The sequence below is a fragment of the Aotus nancymaae genome, unplaced genomic scaffold (genome assembly GCF_030222135.1).
Source record: "Aotus nancymaae isolate 86718 unplaced genomic scaffold, 86718_ANA_hifiasm-v0.15.2.pri h1tg000022l_1, whole genome shotgun sequence".
Lineage (NCBI taxonomy): Eukaryota > Metazoa > Chordata > Mammalia > Primates > Aotidae > Aotus > Aotus nancymaae.
In genome coordinates this window covers 44,965,050-44,986,896 of record NW_026988435.1, presented here as the reverse complement: position 1 = coordinate 44,986,896, position 21,847 = coordinate 44,965,050, and the positions used below count along the sequence as shown (strand labels likewise).

Below are 21,847 nucleotides of genomic sequence, written 5' to 3'. Positions count from 1 at the left end.
CCCCCAAGGTCTCCTCCCGCCTCGACGTCCTCTGCAGCCTGCGGCTCCTTCCACACTCCTGTGGCAACTGGTCTCATCCCTCTGCCTGCCTCTGTTTTCTCCCAAGCCCTCTGCCCTCTCCTGCCTCTGTGTCCTCCCTGTGTGATGCCTCGCCCCCGACTCCAGTAATATTCTTGCTAAGGCCCAAAGCTCCCAATGCCCTTGCCTTTTCTGTACTTCCCTCTGGCAGAGCCAGCTACCTGCTTCCTCCCAGCTGGTATGGGGCCACCACACCTCCTAGATCAAGCCACAAACCAGGACCCATTGGCTCCACCAGAAGGTTATCCTCAAGGGCTCCAAACAAGCCCACAGCACTGCCAGGCAGCGTTTCCACGCTTCCAGGCCCCTGTGGTCACCCGCACCCACTACAGTGGACCACACTTCCCTCACTCCACCACCCACTCTCTGGTCAGATGACACTGAGGAAATGGAAGCCCCAGAAGAGACCATCCTCATTCTCTGGGGCCTCTCCACCTCCCCATGCGCCGTGTCTTTCCTCCCCTTCCTGCCCACCCTTCCCTCCAGTTTCTCACCTCCATGCGGGCTTCGGACCTCCCCTCCCCTGCTGCACTCAGCAGCATCCATTACTGACCCGTTACTGATCTGTTACTCTCCCTCGTGAGTGAACGTGAAACCAGAACCACAGCCTCCCGGGGCTCCCGTCTCCCCTCAAACCACACTCCCTGCACCCCGTGCCCTCTCTCCTCATCATCACAGCCTACCCCTTGTGAGTGAGAGGCAGTTCCCGTGAACAGGCTCATGGAACACAATCTGGGAAATAATGTAGAAAATATGGAGTCCTGGGAATTGCATAAATCAAATATTTTAAAGAAAAATGACAGATTAAGGCTGATGACTGGAAGGCGAAGGAGGAGGGAAGTCCACCTGGACCGTCATCATGAAACCTTATTTGAAAAAGTATCTTTGCAGAGGTAATTAGGATCTGGAGATGGATGATCCTGGACTTAGAGCCTAAATCCAAAGACTGCTGTCCTCAGGAGAGGAGGCGATCAGCACACAGAGACAGGAGCAGGGCGGAGACGGGCTGGCCAGATGCTTCTACCTAGCGTCTACAGGAAAGGAAACTTATTTTGTTGTTCTTTAAAAGTTTTATCACTGGATGATACTTGAGCCATTTGTGGCATATTCAAGTGATTTCCGAGTTGGGGGCGTCGGCTAAAAGTGAAACCCACAGAGGAGGAAAATCCCCTTCCCGTCCCCCAAGCTGCTCAGGGCTCCGCTCACCAAAATCTGCTGGGTTGTGGTAGGTTGGGCAGTTCAGACCCAAATCTCTCAAATATGGCACAAGATTGGAGACTTTTCCCCGGTACACACATTGTCCTTGACTCAGGACGTAAAGCTGGAAAAAAGTAAGAAGAGAAAGGGATCAAGCCCTGCCTTCCTCGTAAAGCAACAGGAGCTCTCAATCAATCAATCAATCAATCAGCCAATCAGTCAGCCCAACAACCAGCTGCTTCCTCTCCTGAGAGCTTGATATTATCCCCCAAGGGCCCTATTAAAATTTGAAGGGAAAGCCATGATAAGTCGTGGAAGACAGAATATCGCATGGCCAGGAATGATTTTATTATATTGCTTGCTTTTTATTTTTCATGCTAACCACTTGCTCAGAAAAAATTTTGGAGCTACACACATTTTATCCCTTTTTGACTACTTTTGCTCAGACTAATATCAAAACCTGATTTTTTTTTTTTTTTTTTTTTGATAAAGGTCTTGCTCTGTTGCCCAGGCTGGGGTGTAGTGGCGCGATCTTGGCTCAGTGCAACTTCCACCTCCTGGGCTCAGGTGATCCTCCCACCTCAGCCTCCCAAGTAGCTGGGACTATAGGAGTGTCCACACCTGGATAATTTTTGCACTTTTTTTTTCTTTTGTAGAGACAGGGTTTCGCCATGTTTCTCAGGCTGTTCTTCAACTCTTGAGCTCAAGTGATCCGCCCACCTTGACCTCCCAAAGTGCTGGGATTACAGGGGAGAGCCACTGTGCCTGGCCAAACCCTAAGATTTATAAACCACATGATACTGTGCAAATGCTGTAAACTCTCATTCATTCTGGAAAACAACTGTCCCCCTGCCCCCATTTTAACAGGGGAAGTGATGAAGTCCTACAATGCTGGTGACACCCAGGATCCCACGACCCACCACCGGGGCCGAGAGAGGACTCTGCTTAGCCACTTCAGCTCCCCAGCCCCCTTCGCTGCCTGTGGGTCTGGAAGTCTCACAAAACCTAGCACCTAAACACTCTCAAAAATGAAGACACCCTATGAGGTAACAGAAGGCCATTGGTGCCCAGGGTTCTGTGCCACCAGGCTGACCTGAGTGCAGCGGTGATCTGGCAGGGAGGCCTGGGGCCCACATACCTGGTCGAACAGCTCGAAGAGCTTGGCGCTGGGCTGGTGGATGGTGCAGATGATGGAGCGCCCCCCCTGAGCCAACCCTTTCATCAGTGAGACCACCTGGAAGCAGGAGGCGCTGTCCAGGCCGCTGCAAGTCAAGCAGGCACCATGAGACGCCCATGGGCGGCAGGAACAAGCCACTGGCCCAGGTCCCAGGGGCCCAAGGAGTCCCTGTCCCCGAGGGCTTGGCATCAGGGGCCCGCAGCTGCAGCTGCCCTCTCCCAGGCTGGACTCTGCTTTTCCTGTTTGTTTGGCTGCTCAGTGGGGAGCACACAGTGGGGCTTTTCATGCTGCATTTTATTCCTGGCAAGGATGGAGGAGCCCCAGCGAGCCTTGCTGCCAGAGTCCAGGACACAGGTGGGGGGTCCCCACTCATCTGGGCAGAAGGGGACTTCTCCACTATCCAGACAGGCAGCTGGGCCTCCGGTGGTCTAGTGCTCCGCAGTCACCACCCCCACTCCTCATCTCCCATCTAGGGGGCTGGTGATGGGGTGTCACCCCATAGAAGGGGGCCTTGGTGCAGCCCAGGTGGGCTTTACTGTGGCAGGTGTTTCACTGTCCAGCAGGGTCCTGGGGACCTCTCTTGTCTCTTCTGACTTCCTGGCCCCTCAACTCTGAAGTGACAGGTCGGGGGGACAAGTGTGTGCTAGGAAGTCCCCTGGCGCCCACACATTTAGCCTGCAAGATGCTACTTAAGGGTTCATTGTGGTCTCTCTTTTCCTGAACTGTCTTATAGACTGGTACTGTGCAGGCCCAAGAGAAACAAACACACGAGCCCCTCCCCACAGAAGGCCGCTGTCACATTGCTGTCAGATCTAGCCGGACTTTGGAGAGGTGAGTGCGTGGCAGAAGTGAGACCACATAAAGTCTGACTGAAGTCATTTCAGGAGCAGCCTGGTTCCCAGCAGCCCATCCTGCCCGGGACAACTGAATAGGACATGCGCAGGAGTCAGGTGAGCTCGACCCGTGGCCGGGGGCACCAGAGCCAGGACTCCAGAGCAGCGACTCCCCAGGGGAGCCCCAGACGTAAAGGGCATCACCCAGGAAAGGGGTCAGGGTGCCCGTAGCTATAGAGGGCTGGTGAGTCCCCGAGGGAGGGTTCTGTCCTGCGGGCATCTCTGAGCCTCTGATGTGCTAAAGTGCGAGGCGTTTCCAGAACACACCTGAAGACAGACCTTTTCCCAGGGTGTCCCATGACCCTGGCCTTCGGAGTGACTGAGCCATGGGGAACTTGGCATCATGGGAGAGACAAGCATCATGAAAGGGATATGGTTTACCCCCAAACCATATCTCCAGGCTCAACACATGCCTTGCCGGCCTGAGCACAGGGACATCTCTGAGTAGAGGCGGGAGGGGGCATAAGTCAGCCCCTCTGCCCAGCAGTCCCAGCTGGAAGGAGGGCCACTGGGCGAGCAGAGCTCACCTCACCCCTCTGAGGCTGCATCAGGATGTCAGGGTCACCTGAACAAAGGGGCTTCTTCCTGCTCCTGGACACCAGCCCAGACGCTCCTGACTTACCTGGTGGGCTCATCGAAGAACATGACTGGAGGGTTGTTCACCAGCTCCAGCGCGATGGCCAGGCGCTTTCGCTGGCCACCTGACAGGCTCCCCGTTCGCGTGTTGGCGCAAGACAGCAGGCCCAGTGCTGTCAGTATCTCCTTGACCTGGGGGGCGGCAGAACCAGAGACATTGGATTATTTGAGCTGCCAGCCAAAGCTCACCACCTCCCACGGCCCACGCGGGGAGACCTGCCGGCCGCCCTCAGCCTGCTGGACACACTGTGCCTGGTCCACATGGAGGTCGCCCAAGTCGAGCCCTCCCCAGGCTGCTGGGTGCCAAGTGGGGCAGGTGTCATTTCCACATCAGCAGTCCTGATGAGGGACAGAGGCTGCCCAGAGGCTGTGCAGCAGTGCTGGGGTCACACCCGAGGGCCTGCGTCCTCATCAGCCATATGGCCTCTGGCAGGTGCTCCGGGCACATTCCTCACTACTAAGCCTAGCCCAGTGCCCTGTACAGAGAAGGTGTTCAGTAAACAGCTGATGAACGGATGGATGAATGGACACATGAGAGGATGCAGGATTTCTGGTGGTTTCTGCCCAGATCGAAGGGGAGGGTCACTGTGACCGTTACTTGAAAAAGTGAATGCAGAGAGCACGGAGCAGCATGGAGCCCTCGAAGGCTCTTCCCAGAGCTCTTGTCATCGCTGAGGTGGGCGTTAAGGGCAGGGACACAGTCACAAGCGCCAGGGCTCTCAGGAAGGGGGACGGCATCACTTTTGTTCTTATAAATAGGTTTGACTTGAAAGCAAGGTCTCCAAGGTGCCAAAAAGGCAATGAAACAGATCCGCAGTGCCCCTCAAAGCAGTTATGACCCACGGTAGCCACACCTCCTCCCGGGCTCCAGGAAGCAGGCTGCACGCCAAGATACAAGCAGGGCATTGTGCATGGGACCTCCCTGTGTGCTCTGGATTATCGATCCTGTAGTGACTCAGGGAACACAGAGGTCAGCAGATTTCGTTGTGGGCTTGGCACTGCTTTCAGCCCCAGTGTCTTCTCAGAAGCAGGCCTGGGTCAGCCACTGCCATCCTTGCCTCCCTACCCTGGGGGCAGCCGGCCTGGGCCTCCCTCCAGCATTCACCCAGCTACCGTCCCCACCCTGGTGGGGCAGCCCTCTCGGCCATAGCCAGCGGACCCTAGTCCAGCGGCTCCTCTGGGGAGATGAAGTCATCGAAGGGAGGAGGAACACACGAGGAAGAAAATTTCCACTCTGGGTTTTTGAATTATTTATGCACGGTCAGTACAAAGTGCAGCTTTGGTGACAGAAAGAACCGGGGCGTGGCTGCTGGACAGGCCGGGGCAGGTGGCAGTGCAGGGTCAGCTGACCTGGGCTCCAGCCCTGTCCTGAGCTCCTTGCTGATGCCCTTGCCCCAGCTCTGGTGCCTCCACTGGACACCTGGCTCTGAGGGCCACCAAACCAGAAACAGCTTCGTGGGGCCTGGCTTCCTGTCCCCATGTTATAGGTGAAGCTTGGCTTGTGCGTGGCAGGCAGTAGCCCAAGGCCATCAGTGGGTTCCAGGAGGGGTTCCCTGTGTGCTCAGCTCCACTTCACTCCAGGGCCTCTCCGCGTTAGCAGGGCTCTCCGCCCTCCGCCTCCCAAACCTGCTCCCCCTGAATCCGGTGATCCCCGAGACCCTCGCCCCCATCTGCTCTGTCCTCAGGCCTTTGGTTTGGATCAGAGAGACAGAATTCCCTCTCTCCAGTGCCTCACGCTCCAGAGCTCTCGGCCCCTCCTCCACACCGACCATCAGTGGCCGATTCCACCGTCTCCCCTTGGAGCCGATTCCACTGTCTCCCCTCAGTTTGCAGGCCAGCATCTGGAGGGGTCTTTGGGACCTTGAAGGAGGGCAAAGAGATTGGACTGTGCTTCCAACACCCCTTGAAAGCAGGGAGGTTGGGGGATGGGAAGGAGGGCCCTGAGAGGTGGTCCCAGGGGTACTGCGGTCCTCCGGCCTTCAGAAGGAGCAGCTTCTTGAGTCTCCGGGTGGAAAAACCTCTGCTTCGTGGGGGCCTTGCACACTCTTGGCAGCCTCTCCTCTTGTCCTGCAGCTGATGGCATGCAGGACCCAGGGGTGGGATGTGGCGAAGCTGACCTCAGACAGGGAGAGTGGAGGTCACCCTGGCTCAAGCCCGGGGACCCCGTTCTGTTGATTTGTGTGCATCTCCCACGGGAGACTTCGCTGAGACTCAGCTCTGACAGCTGGCTTTCTGTGTGTTCTTCCGCATGTCTTTGGTATGGAGAATGAAGGCTGTTATTTAGCGCCCCATCCCAGGCGCTTCTGCAACAGAAATTCCTGTCTCAATTCTGGAGGCCAGAGTCTGGGATGGAGGGCAGCAGGGCTGGCTCCTGAGGCCCCTCTCCCGGGCTGGCAGATGCCGCCTCCTCCTGTGTCCTCATGGGATCGTCCCTTGGGGTGTGTCTGGGTCCTCTTCTCCTCTTCTTACAGGGACACAGTCAGACTGGACTGGGGCCCACCCATATGACTCCATTTTAACTTCATTACCTCTATAAAGACCCTATCTTCAAATACAGCCAATTCTGGGTTTCTGGGGCATAGGCTTTAACATACCATCTTTTTGGGGGGACTCAGGCCATAACACTCATCTTCCATAACTTGGTATCAACACTCTCGGGCTTGGGAGGTGATGTGTGTGTGTGCGTGCATGTGTATGTGTGTGTGCGTGCGTGTGTGTATGTGTGTGCGCGCGTGCGTGTATGTGTGTGCGTGCGTGTGTGTATATGTGTGTGTGCGTGCGTGTGTGTGTGTATGGGGGGATGTCTACATTACGTTGTTTAGAAAACCCTGTCCAGAGAGGGTTCTCGCCTTTCAACCTAGACAATAAAGTCACAAGGGTGGGTCTTCTGTCCTCATGAAGGGCCAGAAACACGTGATTTCCACATTTTCTCTCTTTTGGGTTCCGTTAATCCATTTTCTTTTCAATCTCAGAATACAAGAATTCCACACAAAACATTTTCTGTAGCAACAAAGCATTATTTTACTTCTCTCAGACATTGGGCTCTTTCTACCTGCACTGGGCATTTGACCCCCCGACCCCGATGACATGGGCTGAATCCTGAGTTTCGAAGGGTGCAGTTGCCGGGCAGAGGCGGGGAGAAGGAGCGTTAAGAAGGTTGTCCAGCTCTTTTCTCCATAGCAAAGTGGTTTACATTTACTTAATATTAGCTGTTACACACCGCAGCAGAGGGGAAACGATGGAAATAGAATTGCTGTGGACGTTTCTCAGCACGTTTGACTCTATCCCATCAATCACTCCATTTTAAACCAGAACACAAAGGGCCAAGTCGAGCCATTGGCACTAACCCAGCAAACCTCACTCTCAGTGGCTGGACTACGGCCATGTAAGGGTGTTAGGAGAGAAAGATAATCTTACAGAAGGGGAGGTTCCCCAAATTCCATCTCATGCTGAAAATCCCACCAGCACTAGCCGGAGTGGAGAGGACAGTGGGCTTCCCGGGGAGGGTGTGTGAGCCCAGACAGGTGGGCTCCTTCCTGTGTGGCTTTCTGCTGCTCCCCCTGGCTCTGCCCACATGCACCCGTCCCTGCCCCTGAATTTATGAAGCCAAAAAAAAAAAATGGCTACAGGGATTAGAAAGTCTTCATCATCCTGGAAATGTCTTTATTTTCTTTTTTAAAAGGCTGGTTAATAACACGTAAGAACTAAATTTCTTCTTGCAAGTGCAGGTGGGTGGAGGGTGGTTATTTTTAAATGAATGACTAACCATCTTCATTGTTATTGTCTTATAAAACACTGAATACAGATCATATTAAACACTAAAGGTGCAGCACTCGTGGTCTAACCCTGAAGCTGGCATCTTCTGGCCCCATGAGTACCAAGGCTGCCGCCCCTCACGTTACATTCTGACTCCTGCCTCTGAGAATCAAAGCCATGACGTGTGCGCCAGATCCGCCTCTCCTGGCCTCTGGCTGCTGCAGGCCACAGCACTTCCTGAAATGTCACCTGTCCCACACACGGAAGGCAAGGCAAAAACAAATCAACAAACAAATGCCGGCACCAAAAACCCCGCAGACGCGCTTTCCACATGCACTCCATGTACTTTCTGGACCACTTGCGGGCCCCAGACAACCCACTTACCATCTCCCTTCTGCCTTCATCCTTCTCCTGAAGCTTCAGATGTGCTGACACCTGCGGGGGACAAAGACAGCAGTGTAGAAGCAGAACAAACGACCATCAGCAGGGTGAGCTTCATGCCCGCACTGCAGACTGTGGTGCAGCTAGCCACAGTGCCACTGGCCACGGTGCAGCTAGACACGGTGCCACTAGCCACAGTGCCACTAGCCACAGTGCAGCTAGACACGGTGCCACTAGCCACGGTGCAGCTAGCCACGGTGTAGCTAGCCCGCTAGCCACAATGCTGCTAGCCACAGTGCAGCTAGCCACAGTGCCACTGGCCACGGTGCAGCTAGACACGGTGCCACTAGCCACAGTGCCACTAGCCACAGTGCAGCTAGACATGGTGCCACTAGCCATGGTGCAGCCAGCCACAGTGCAGCTAGCCACAGTGTAGCCTGCTGATCGCCATGGGAAAACCCACGGAGTTCTTGGCTTCCCATGCCCCCTGCTTTAATAGTGGTAGGGTGGCAGGAGAGCAGTCCACGTGCGATGCTTCCAGCTATCTCAGTGGAATTCTCTGCTGTACCCAGGAGAGAAGTCAGATATGGGCAATTTAGAGGTAGGGACTTGGCGATCCGCCTGGGCAGAACCAGTGGTATGAGTTAGGAGTTGCATAAACCGTATGTTAAACTGCTGAGGCTTGAACTTATCCACAGGGAGTCTTTATGCCACAGGAATTTACAAGGGTGACACACCAGGATGCCGCGTTTTGTCGTGTTTTTTGAGATCCCATTTGCTAGCACAGCACTGGCTCCTGGCCCTGCCTGGGAAAACCCAGAGCAGAGATCACCATGCCCAGGATTGGCCTGGCTTCCACCCTCCTGCCTTCTGTGGCTTTGGGCAAACACGCAGCCTCCATCTCCTCACCGGCATAATGGTGAAGTTAAGCTCTGTCCACCTCATTAGCTAGAGAAGTTGCTGTGAGGACCAGAGGAGAGGGTGGGGTGCAGAGGGGAGTAGCAAAGAGGTGCTAGGTCCCAGAGTTGGACAGAGTCAGATCCACGCTCCTGGGCAGAGCCAGCTGCCTGCATGTGACACTGCCTATCATTTCTCAGTCTGCCTGGCAGCTGCGAGGGTGAAGAGCATAAAAATGCACAACCGTGTCTGACGTGGGATCGGAACTCCCCAGCAGGTGGCCGGTGTCTCCTCCGTGTGGGACAGGACCTTGAGCGATATCCCATACCATAGCCACAGACTATTTCTCGAAGGCCTCATGAAATTCTCAGAATCAAAATCGAACTGAATTTGATTCTGAAAATAGATTATTTCACAGCAGGTCCGGTGGCGAGGTTGGAGAGGACAGAGAAGACAGCAGGGGTCACTAGTCACATCTGCGGAGAAAGCAGCCATTGGGTCTCGAGCACGTGGCCACGGGGTTCACTCAAGAACTCACTGAGAAGCCAAACTCGCGCTACGCAAGAGGCAGGAGCAACTCAGGAATCAACAGGGTGTGCATGAAGCTTGCATTTACGGCATCCACGGAGCAGTGAACGGCAGGTAATGAAAAGCTTCACGGCTGCTTTGCGGCGCCTGTTTGCCTGTTTGCCAGCTCCTCAGAGGTCCTCTGTGCTCCATCTGACTGTCCATTTGGAGGCCACATCAACAGTCAGGATTCCACGGGGCACACAGTGCCTAGGGAGGCTCGGCCCAGGGGAATGGTGTCCGCTTACCCACAGAACACGCAGGACCAGGGAACACGAGTGGGAACAGGCCTGCAGGTTCCTCTCTTTCTGTTTCCCCACAAAGAAGGTTAGGTAGCAGATCACGTGTCTGCAAATGTAACCTGCTTCTTTTTGCTGTGCTAAGAACCTCTTTGCTGAGCTAAGAATCCCTTGGCATTGCCCTTCACATGACACACTAGGCAGCTGCCACTCTTGGTCACCACAGGGAGGGAGCTTTGCCCAACCCCAGTCAGGAAGGCCAGGTAGGATCTCTCCAGGTGGAAATCCAAGGCGAACCCCCATCTACTGACCAAAGCACAGAGCAGACCGAACTTAGGGTGCCAGGAGAGACATGAAGCCTGGAGACTCTTTTTTTGCAGCAAATGAAGAGGAAGCAAAAAAATAAACAGTCCCCACACAAAGCCAGCCATGACTGACAACTGGAGCCGCATGCTGATTTTCAATCTCCTCTCAATGGGAGGATTCTCATGGCCACCTCTGCCCACAGTTAGGTCTGTGCAGTCTCGGTCACCATGAGTTGAGCCTTTAAAAAAACAAATAAAAAATGGCCCCCGCTAGGCACAGTGGCTCACACCTGTAACCTCAGCACTTTGGGAAGTTGAGGCAGGCAGATCACAGGATCAGGAGTTCGAGACCAGCCTGGTCAACACAGTGAAACTCGTCTCTACTAAAAATACAAAAATTAGCGGGGCATGAAGGCAGGCGCCTGTAGTCCCAGCTACTTGGGAGGCTGAGGCAGAAGAATTGCTTGAACCCAGGAGGCAGAGGTTGCAGTGAGCCAAGATCGAGCCACTGCATTCCAACCTGGGTGACAGAGTGAGACTCTGTCTTAAAAAAAAAAAAAAAGGCCCTGGAAGCCCAGAGGCACGTCACTTGGCTGGGTCATGGTCTGCCCAAGGAACACAACCAGCTGTTTCAGAAACCCAGGCATAGAACACCTCCTGGACACTTCTGTGGCCCCAAGAGGGGAAGGTATTTTTAAACTTCCCCAAATCCTGGACTTATCCACAGAGAACGTTAAGTGAAGACACCATGGGAAGGCTTACTAGGAGTGAAAAGAAACAGTCACCAAGTTGAATGGATTAGACACCAACTGTATGCCAGAATTCCACCCCACCTTCCCTGTGTCTTCCCTTTCAGTATTTACACCAACCTCGTGCGGTCCTGCAGATGAGGACACTGAGGCTGTGAGAGCGAAGCAGGTGCACGGCAAGGAAGTCGAGCTACCAGTTACAGGTGCACCTTTGGAGGCAGACAGCTCTGGCCACACGTGGCCATCGGCAGCCGTGTGACCCTGGGCTCCTTGCGTAACTGGGGGAAGCTCCATTTCTCACCCACTTTCTTGGGATGACCTATCTGGTGTGTGTAGAGCTATGTGCTTGGGGCCAGGGACCCAGGAGATGCTCGGCCATTGCTGGTTTCATTTTCCCACCTGGCAGGCAGCTGACTCAGAGGAATAGACCCTTGGGGTCCTGACTAAGACATCAGGTGAATGGGTGCTTGGGCCAAAGACACAGAATGACTCAAGGATGGCTGATGGGAAGGAGAATCCTAAGCATTGACCTTCAGGGGCAATGGGATGTTGGCTGCCCTGGGTCGGATCACCCAAGTCAGCTGGGTTACTGACCTTCTCAGAAACTTGACCCTCAACCCTGCCAAACAAGGCCCATTAAACTCAAGGTCTTGGGGGTTTGGGGATGAAGCTGCCTGTCCAAAAAGCAAGCCTGGAGTTAGAACTCTGCTAGAGGGAGGGTGCTGACTGTGTGCAGGCTGCCTGGCAGAGCCCTCGGGTCTCCTGCAGCTGGGCACATGGCCAGTACTGTGTGATGTGGGGGCTGGGAGGCAGCGGGGTGGCAGGGGCAGGCAGGGCGGGGGGGGAGCTCACCATCATGGCCTCCTGAACGGTGAGGTGCGGCAGCAGCATGTCATCCTGCATGATGTAGCAGGACACCTTCCGGAAGCAGCGCAGATCCCGGGGCAGCCCGTTGATGAGGACAGCTCCCTTCATGCCTGTTTCCCTGCAGAGCCAAGGTCAGAGGAAGCCATCAGCCGGCTCCTGCTGCTCCTGCGCCTCCCGGGCCAGGAGAGGGGAGCCAGAGAGCGGGGTTCACCTCCCAGCATCTTCCCAGCTGAACCACGGGCCACAGGGACCCCGAGGGGCAGAAAGGGACTGGACCTCGCTAGCACTGCGGCCATCGGGAGGAAGAAACTCCACAGAGCAAGTGCCTGGGGGGAAGAGGAAGGGGCACACAGGCCTCCGTGGGAAGATGTGTCTATACTCAGGGTGACAGCAGCTCTGTCTTGACCTACCAAAGACACGCAGGCATAGTCCTATACGCAGCCACAAGGTGGGGATGTACAGCCCCTGGATTTGTGGGGGTCTGTAAGATTGGTTTCTCAACAATTCTGTGAGTAGCTCAGGCTGTGCCCACTGCCCGAAGGCCAGACTTCTGCAGACATCAGGCATGGGAAGGAGCACCAGCAGAGAGGGGCTTGGAGCCTGGGGCCGGGACCTGCTCAGCCGAGCAGATGGCCCTTCTCCAGCGGGGAGAATTCTCTCTGGTGAGCAGGCTGAGAGCTGCCCAGGTGCTCCTGTGAGGCAGGCATGGCCTCACCAGCCACACTCATTCACTGGCTGCTTCATCTGCCCACTGTAGACCTCCTGTGCGCCCCTGCCCCCTGCCATTCCTCCGGGTGCATCAGTGCGGCCCAGGAGCTGGTGGGTGACACGGGTAGTCCACGCTCTATGCCTCTAAGATCCAGTTTTTCTAGCCCTACCTCCTAGATGCAATGGAGAATCAAACTGAGGAGACTCTATGGAGACGAATGAAAACACGCCTATTTTCCAGCTTCACTCAGCTTGTTACTATGACTGTGGGCCTGCGGCCCCATCCCTTCACTCCTCCAGGCACAGGCGGGGGTCAGCTGGCTTCCCCTGGATCCCCAGGCCTGAAGGCCCCCTCCTGAGTTGTCTCCGCAGCTCTGGGATGCCAAGCACCCATCAGGCTGCTAGGAGCTGTCGGTGCATTGATGAGCTCAGAAACAGCTGCCCTGCAAGGATACCCAGTTCCCTCTGGTCCTGCATCCCTCTGAGAACTCAACTTCAACCTTTAGATGTGACTCTCACAGGTAGAGAATTGCCATAAGTGAGATTTTTTCAAATCCTAATTTCTGACATTAAGGTCGAATTCAGAAACTCTAAGGAAAAGGATGATATTTACCATTTTTTCAGTAAATGAAATTATTATTTTTTGCCAAAGTTAGTAAATAAAACCCATTTTAAAAACACTTCTAAAGATTCTAATCCAAGTTTTCTAATCGTTCCCAAACGAATGACACTGGGCACAACAGTCACCAAACTTCTTTGTTTTTCTGTTGTTTGTTTGTTTTGAGATGGTGTCTCACTCTTGTCGCCCAGGCTGGAGTGCAGTGACACAATCTCAGCTCACTGCAGCCTCTGCCTCCTGGGTTCAAGCGATTCTTCTGCCTCAGCCTTCCGAGTAGCTGGGATTACAGGCACCTGCCACCACGTCCAGCCAATTTTTTCTGTATGTTTAGTAGAGACGGGGTTTCACCATGTTGGCCAGGCTGGTCTCAAACTCCTGACCTCAGGTGATCCGCCTGCCTCAGCCTCCCAAAGTGCTGGGATTACAGGAGTGAGCCACCGCGCCCAGCCCAAACTTCTAGACAACTCTGACAATCACAAGCCCCAGCCAAACAGTTCTCATTCTCTTCTGAAAATGCCTTGTCTCTCTTCGACTTGAATTCACTCCTGTTCTCTCCGAGTTCTCCGGCCACCCGTCTCCCCGACCTTGACCCTCCTACCTCTTCCTGTCTCTGTGGCCACTCTGCCCAGGTGCCCCTCTCTGAGCGTGGCTCTCCACTCAGCACACAGCCCTGCACGAGTGCAGCCTCTCAGTGTCATTCTCTCCCCTGGACCCGGTTTCCTTCACGGATTCCAGAGCTTCCTGATCCGAAACGCACCCTGTGCTCCGCTGGAGCCTGTGTGTACAGAGCTTTAAGAAGCTACCACTGTAGACCACAGCCTGCTCCAGGTGAGGAGGCTGATGGAAGGAGCCCCACTATTTCCACTGCTGGCCTGACACCCGCGTGAGAACTTTGCCCCCCGGGCAGGGATGCTCACCTGTATCCAGCCAGGATGTTCATCAGCGTGGATTTCCCTGCCCCGGAAGGACCCATAATGGCCACCAGCTCACCACTGTTGAACTTCCCAGAAATTCCTTTCAGAAGAGTCTTGTATCCTGCAAGAAGCAGATCACATGCATGTTCATTTCATTTTGTTTTATCTCCGATGCAGGAAATATGCAAACGTTGAAGCACACGTGACTGAGGCCGAAGTAGCCTTCGACGTCCAGGAGTAGAAAAGGCTGCATTCCAGGGAGAACATGCACTTCGTGTCTTTTTAATTTCCTGGTCTACGTCTTGAGTTGCATTTCACGGGTTATAATGATGATAATAATTACCAGCATGTGTGTAATGCTTTAGGCTTGCAAAGCACCTTCCCACTCATTGTCTAGTGTATGAAGAATCCACCATTCCCATCTCAGAGTGGGGAAGCAATGGCCAGTGTGGTCCTCAGCCAATGTGGGCGAACTCAGCCCGGAGCCGCCCGCTACCAGTTTGCTCCCACACCGATACAGTACACGTGTCTGTATTAATTAATAATTCACTTATTGCATCTACAAATTATGTATTTATGCTTTATATATTTATATAAGTATGCATTATGTATACATGATTTATTTATAATCAACATATAATTAAATAATCAATACATTATTAATCTCCATTAATAATTAAGAAGTCTGTCATTTTGCAGCCACACCAAATTTGCTTTGGAATTGCTGCCAAGTCTCCATCTGAGAGCTTTACAAAAGGGGAGAAGCTACACATCCCAAGCAAAGCCACATTAATGTTTTCTCAAATAGACTGTTTAAATGTGCTGTAAATAATAAAACAGAAGCAGCTGGGTGCATAGATAATGCATCCCAACCCAGGGGCGCTTCTCAGTGCAGTATCAGATCAGAATGCACGCTTACATAATCAGGAATCGTGTGAATGCAATTTTGGCTCCCACACGTTTCAAGGGACCTAAAGAGGCAGGGACCCATGGGGTCCTTGGCCCAGTCCCTTGTTTTAGACTTTCTCCCGGTCACCAACTGGGCACCCAAACCTGTCGTTTGTGAGAGTCTGGCGCAGGGGAATTTGCTTCCTGCTGTCTTCCTGTCTTTCATAGATATGAAAATGCCAACCTGTCACCAGGTGCCACCTTAATTTGGAAGTGGAGTCCCTAAGGCCTTGTTTAGGGGAGTGAGAGAGCTGCGGAACCAGCCGGGAAGCTTGCTGCGCTGGCACTGCGAATCATTACAGAGAGGGCGGCTGTCGCCCCAGGGAGGGCCAGGAGAGCCATCCCGGCGGGGGAAAGCACAGGAAGAAAGGGCTGGGGCCGGAGAGCAGCTCAGAACTGCAGATGAACCAGCTGGTACCACAGGGCTGTGGATGACAGTGCTTACAAACAGGCAGAACTTGAGACCTAAACAAGTGAGCAGGGCCGGAGGAGGGCCGGGGGCCCCAAGAACAGCTCTTCTGCTGAGCCACGGGTGACCCTCGGAGGATAGGCAGATGGAAGAGCTGGGACCACAGAGACCCTTCCTCCACAGGAGCAAGCTCCCCAACCACAGTGCTGCGGCACTTTGCGGACCCAGGCCCCTGGGGACCCACATATCACCAAGAAACCACTACACGCTGGGTACCTGCTAATAAGTGTCTCTCGTCTATTCAGGGCGGAAGTGGGGCTGCTCCCCAGCAAACCTCCCTTAGGCTGTGTCCTCTCAAAGTTATGAGCCTCCTGAAGATGCCCGGCCGTTGTGCTCACCGGCAGCCATCCACTGACTGTGGTCATGACACCCATGAGGGCGCTTCATGCCTTGGGCTCTGAGAAGCCTCTCTTCCTCCATCGAGGGCGGGGCCCCCCTCTCCTGCTGGGCACAGCCTCTGGGCTCTCACCTTTGACAGTGCCTGGGGCTGACCCCCCGTGCTGGGGTCCACTGGTGGGGTCCAGACCACCACCCTGGCTGGAGGAAGCCCACACAGGCTGCGATGACCCCCAGGACCCCAGGAACAGGACAGGGCGGGGAGGCTGGGAGCATTCGGCCCTCTCATGGGAAAGGCGGGACAGGTGGTCTCAGGTTGGCCTTGCTGTTGAGAGCCACCAAACTGGAATTGTGAGAATATGCACCAGACAGAGAGGGCACGCGACTGGGCCGCAGGGTCCCCTCCACGGGGCCTCATGGGTCCAGCCATGGACATAGGACCCAGTTTGGGGCTGTGCTGCTCTAATATTGCAAACCTGGTTTTCTTTCTTTCTTTTTTTTTTTTTTAAAAAAAGACATGCCTCAAGCCTGTAATCCCAGCACTTTGGGAGGCCGAGGCGGGTGGATCACGAGGTCAAGAGATCGAGACCATCCTGGTCAACATGGTGAAACCCCGTCTCTACTAATACAAAAAATTAGCTGGGCACGGTGGCGTGTGCCTGTAATCCCAGCTACTCAGGAGGCTGAGGCAGGAGAATTGCCTGAACCCAGGAGGCGGAGATTGCGGTGAGCCGAGATCGCGCCATTGCGCTCCAGCCTGGGTATCAAGAGCGAAACTCCGTCTCAAAAAAAAAAAAAAAAAAAAAAAAAAAGACATGCATTTGGGATTTAAGGATCTTCAAAGTGGCTCTGGAAACAAAGTCCAGTAGACATTAGTCTGCCCTGCTGTGGGACAGCCCGGGTGCAGCAGTGACCTTGTGCAGGTCTAAAAGTGAGTCCCGGGCTGAGGGGACCAGGAAGCACAGTCAGAGCCTTCCCGTCGTAGTCGGGTTTCCTGAGTATCCAGGGTGCATGCACGCGCACACGCACACACACACACACATACCCCTCTGTATTTATGTAAGGAAATCATTCTTCTGCACAGCCCTGCGCTTGCTTCCCCTTACAGAAATAGAAAAGGAAGATGGGACCATCCCACCCCCTCCGCCCCACTTTCCCGCCCTTGAGTTCTGTGCAGCCCTCTTGCTGGCATCCTGGACATGCGCCCGCCTCCCTGTCCTTGTGGGCTCTCGTTCACAGGGTGCACTGTCTTGCGCTGTTTTTCTGGCTGGGATCATAAGCACCCAGGATAACAAGTACAGAAACTGCCAGAGCCAGGGCCACTGAAGCCCTATCAGCCCCGTGCGGGGTGCCCAGTTTCAACATTTGAAACAGCCAGATGCTAGCCCAGACCAGAGCTTAGACAGGACCCAGACCAGACCAGAGCCGCAGACCAGAACACAGACCGGAACTTAGACAGAACCCAGACCAGACCCAGACAGAACTCAGACCAGACCCAGACGGAACTCAGATCAGACCCAGAGAGAATCCAGACAGAACCCAGAGAGAGCCTAGGCCAGACCCAGATGGAACCCAGGCAGAACCCAGACCAGACCCAGACCAGCCTAGACAGAACCCAGACCAGACCCAGACGGAACCCAGATTAGACCCAGACAGAACCCAGACCAGTCCCAGACCAAACCTAGACAGAACCCAGACGAGACCCGGAACCCAGACCAGACCCAGACCACACCCAGATAGAATCCAGACCAGACCCACACAGAACCCAAACCAGACCAACAGAACCCAGAAAGAACTCAGATCAGACCCAGAGAGAACCCAGACCAGACCGAGACGGAACCCAGATTAGACCCAGACAGGACCCAGACAGAACCCGGCCAGCCTCTGCGAGCCTGGGTGGGAGGAGGGGTCCGCTCCCCACTTATCTGTAATCAGTACCTGTTTCCCAGTCTTCCCTGCACTAACCCTAAAGTCTTTATCAATTGCTATGTTGTTTCTGAACACTGCCTGCTAAGAAGAAATGATGCAACTTAATCTCTTTTTTAAGGGACATAAATTCATAGTCAATTAATCAAAGCAAAAAAGCTGTAAGTTCAACCAGAACCCGCTGGGAAATGGAAAGAAATGGGAGGCGAGGGCCGTGGAGAACCAGAGGAGAGAAGGGGTCTGAGCAGGACCCAGGCGCCAGACACCTGCTCGGGAATTATTTCCCTCAGTGACACTGGCAGGCTACGTTTCTTCTTGGGGTCCTGATGTCAACATCTGTAAAAACAGGGAACAGGAGAAGATGGTTTCTAGTGTCCTCTTAATGATCCTAGAAAGGAAGAAAATGCTCTATGAGCCTGCGAAAATCCTTGCTTCCTAACACAAAACTTGGGAGCTTAGTGAAGGGCACAAGCAGCAGTGCCCAGGGCCATGGCTATGCCCAGAGGACAGAGATGGAAGAATGACAGAAGACTGCTCCCGATGGGTGGGAACAGACTGTCCTGGAGCCGCACACCTACGTGATCAGAGAGGAACACGGGACATTCCAAAGAGAGCCCACAGAGTCTACTCTGCCCCTTTTACGGTTCGTTTCCTAAGATGGTGCATACTTGGGAGAGACGGGGCAAGAGCGTGCTGGTCCTTCGGAGCTACTCACTATAAAAGGAGCCGTGGCAGCACCTTGATCCCAAACCCTCCTAATCAGACTCTCCTTGGCTGAATTTCATGTTGCAATTCACAACAAATCCACTGTCAAAGCAAAACCAAGAGCAACCCCACCAATCGAGGCGGAAAGATGGTGTGACGCCGTCCCGCTTGGGAATAAGGCCTTAACGAGCGAGCGCCAACAAGCTGACTCTGGTCCTGAGGAGCTGGCCGAAGGGCCCGAGCGGTGAGCCCCCGAAGTCTCACATAGAGACTCCAGAAGAAGGTGGATCCGAGGAGCCCACTCAGACCTGACTGTACTCAAGGGGAGGGGTGTGGGCCCAGACCGACAGGGGAGCCTAGCACCCTCACACCCACTGCCTGCCACCACGGGCAAAACCATGTGAGCTCATGGCCTCAAGGCCAGAGATGGAGTCCTGGTGTTGTCAAGGCTTCCCAAGACCCAACCCTCCCTGTACACGTGCCCCCAGGCAAGACCCTGAGAGAGCTCCCCAGAGCACACCAACCAGCACCCCAAACGGCACTCCTCTATCCCACCTCTCCAGGTCCTCCCCCTCCCCCATGTGGCCAGCTCTCCCCCACCTCCTTCCCTCTCTCCTCTGTCTCCTTCTCTCCTCTCTCTCCCTCTCTTCTCTCTCTCCCTTTCTCTCTCTCTCTCTCTACCTTCTCTCTCTCGCTCTTTCCCTTTTCTTTGCCAGCATCCTCTGAGAAGTAGGAACTTTCCTACTTCTTTCCATCTATAAACATTCGGCCCCGGTCCAGTGCAGATACTCAAGCGTTACTGAATGGATGGATGGATGGATGGATGGATGGGACAGATGGATGGATGGATGGATGGATGGATGGATGGGACAGATGGATGGATGGATGAATGAATGGATAGGCAGATGAGTGGATGAGTGGATGAGTGGATGGATAGATGGATGGATAGATGAACAGATGAATCGATGGATGAATAGATGAATGAATGGATGGATAAATTGATGGATGGATGGAAGGATAGATGGACAGATTGATGGATGGATGGACAGACGGATGGGTAGATGGACAAATGTTTAAAAACCATTCAGATGAAGCATTTAGTAATGTTTAAAATTAAGTGAATACTAAAGAGTTTCCTGAGTTATGCCCTCCCTCAGAATGAGCCATGTTAGAGATGTAGAGACAGCCTGTGCAGATGTCCTAAATTCCAGTGATCACAAGCACAAGGAGACAAGGTTGGAATGAAGCTGCTCTTCCTAAAGGCCAACCGGCCATCCCCAAGCCAGACACCCCAGATGAGCCGGGCACCTGACACCCACTGCATGATGCACATCTTCCTCTGCTTCTGGCTCCGTCACTGCCCTGGAGGCCCTGAGAATGTCAGCTCCATGAGGATGTGAGCAAGACCAGCTTCTTGATCGTCATGCCCCGCGATCCTGGAACAGAGCCTGCACAACGGTTACTGGAGGGAAATGTTTGTGGCGCTCATGAGACAGGAAGGGCTCTTGGCACAAGTGAACCCAGAGCGGCACCCCGTCTCAGGCAATGCTGTGGCCTTGTCCTCTCTTCCCACGCCTCCCTCTTACCTGGACAGACCCCTTTGGGACCAGAGCCATCAGGGAATGCCTAGAGGACACTGCAGGCCCAGAGCCTGGCCCCTTCCCAAGGTCTAACGGCAGGATGGACTGACTCCAGGCATTTTTACAGGGTCGCTGGCTCCCTCTGGGTTGTGTTACATGAGCACAAACCCCTCCCCAAGTGGATGTGACAGAAGCCATCGGGAAACCCGTAGACAATGGCAATGGAAATGCACCTGTGGTATTCACTTCCGAGTAATTACGTTTTGCTGTCAATGTTGCCGAAGTATAGAGAACACAGAAAAGTGTGCAGCCCATAAATGCACAGCTCCATACGCTTTTCCAGATGGAACACACTGGTGTCCCAGCCCCTAGATCAAAACCCGGACGTGGCCCACTCCTAGGAGCTCCCTCACGCCTCTTCCTGTCACTTCAGGGATAACTGCTGTTACATCTAAAGTAAACCCCCAAAGGTGTTGATTTTTAAACAGAGAAATACAACTTTTCCAAAACAAACAATAAAAAAGCCAGTTTCCTCCCTTGGAAATCAAGGCAACATCACTTTGCCTGTGGAAAAATCAACGGACCTTTCTTAGATGGGAGATTGCGCCCCAGTGATCCCATGAGTCCTGTCTGCTGCTGTGGCCAGCTACACCACTTGCCAGACACTCCCTGGGACAAGGTGATTTGGGCCTAGAAGGAATTTCCAGAAACCATCAAGAAGCAGAAGGCACCGAATGCTTACATTTCCTACGTCAGCTCACAGGGCTTCACCAAGACAATCAATACCTGTCAACACCTACAAAGAGTCAGGGGACATGGCAGCATCGCTTGGGGCTGGGAGCAGTTTTCCTCGCTCTTGTAGAAACGTGCCCTTGAAGGAGAAGCTCAGGCAGGCCAGCCCAGGCCCGGGCAGAGGCCACGAGCCACAGAACGGGCCTCGCCGGGCTGGCACTCACTGGGGTGGGCACGGCGCCAGCCTGCTCCTGTCACTCTGCTTCTGCCTCCCAGCCAGTGAGTTCTGTGTCCTTCTCCACCTTTTGTAGATGACATACAAGGGCTTGGAGAGGGTTAATGACCTGCCCAAGGCCACGCGGTAGGTCAGCAGAAGATCCAAGATTCCAACCCCTTCTGCCAAACCCGGAGGTGGCTCTTACACTTGGGGCCGTCAGTGCCTCTGCCAGGCCCTACAGAGGGGTTCCTGGGCCCCTCCCCTCCTCCCTCCCTCCCTCCTCCTACGAGCGGGCACGTACCTGAATCAATACGGTCAGCTCAATCCAGAATTGTGCATTTAGTCTGATATCGCATGAAATATTGAACAGAGGATGAGAAGGCATTTCAGGCCTTTCCCTTCATAAAGAAGAAACCCTGTGGGTCACCTAAGGCTAAGAGTACCACCCAGGTGTGGGCAGGGTAGCTCGCAGCACTGATGCAGTGAGACGCTCTGAAAGCTACGGCCGTAAGAATTCCTACGTCCATTCCGAGAGACCTGCACTTGTGCAATTGACCTTTACCTTTCCACTTATTTTTCATTCCATGAAACATCCTCAGAAGAAAGAATTCTTGCCAGGGTGTGGGAAAGTCTCCCGTCCTTTAGGGAGGACTGAAGCCCGTTTACAGTAAGGACTCCTCGCAGCCTCTGCTGGGAAGCGAGCGTCCCCCAGGCAAATGCACACTCCCTAACGCTTCCTGTGAGGAAATCCTCTCCTGCCCCCTGCCCAGCAGCCAAGGAACCATTAGGCCCCAGTCCTGGTTACCTGCAGAAAATAATAAGCAAGTGACTGGCTCACTCAGGTTTCATCGAACCAGTTGCGGTTTGGAAAGGGGCCGGCTGCTTCTCGAGAGATCCTGGGGAAGATCAGTCACTGGGTTTTGTTTCCCAGCAGCACCAACAGAGGTGTGT

At 54.0% G+C, this 21,847-nt stretch overlaps 1 protein-coding gene across 6 annotated transcripts in view; it reads right to left on the bottom strand.

Annotated features, from left to right (window-relative positions):
• The window catches only part of ABCG1 (ATP binding cassette subfamily G member 1), a 78,177-nt gene that overhangs the window by 10,166 nt on the left and 46,164 nt on the right, over positions 1-21,847 (bottom strand). For all 6 annotated transcript variants that reach the window (XM_064380174.1, XM_064380175.1, XM_021669427.2 and 3 more), the window contains 6 exons: positions 13,987-14,104; positions 11,728-11,860; positions 8,122-8,172; positions 3,968-4,113; positions 2,414-2,537; positions 1,285-1,399 (listed from right to left, as the gene is read on the bottom strand). In XM_064380174.1, coding sequence (XP_064236244.1) covers positions 1,285-1,399; positions 2,414-2,537; positions 3,968-4,113; positions 8,122-8,172; positions 11,728-11,860; positions 13,987-14,104 — 687 coding nt within the window. The remainder of the gene's footprint in view (positions 1-1,284; positions 1,400-2,413; positions 2,538-3,967; positions 4,114-8,121; positions 8,173-11,727; positions 11,861-13,986; positions 14,105-21,847) is intronic.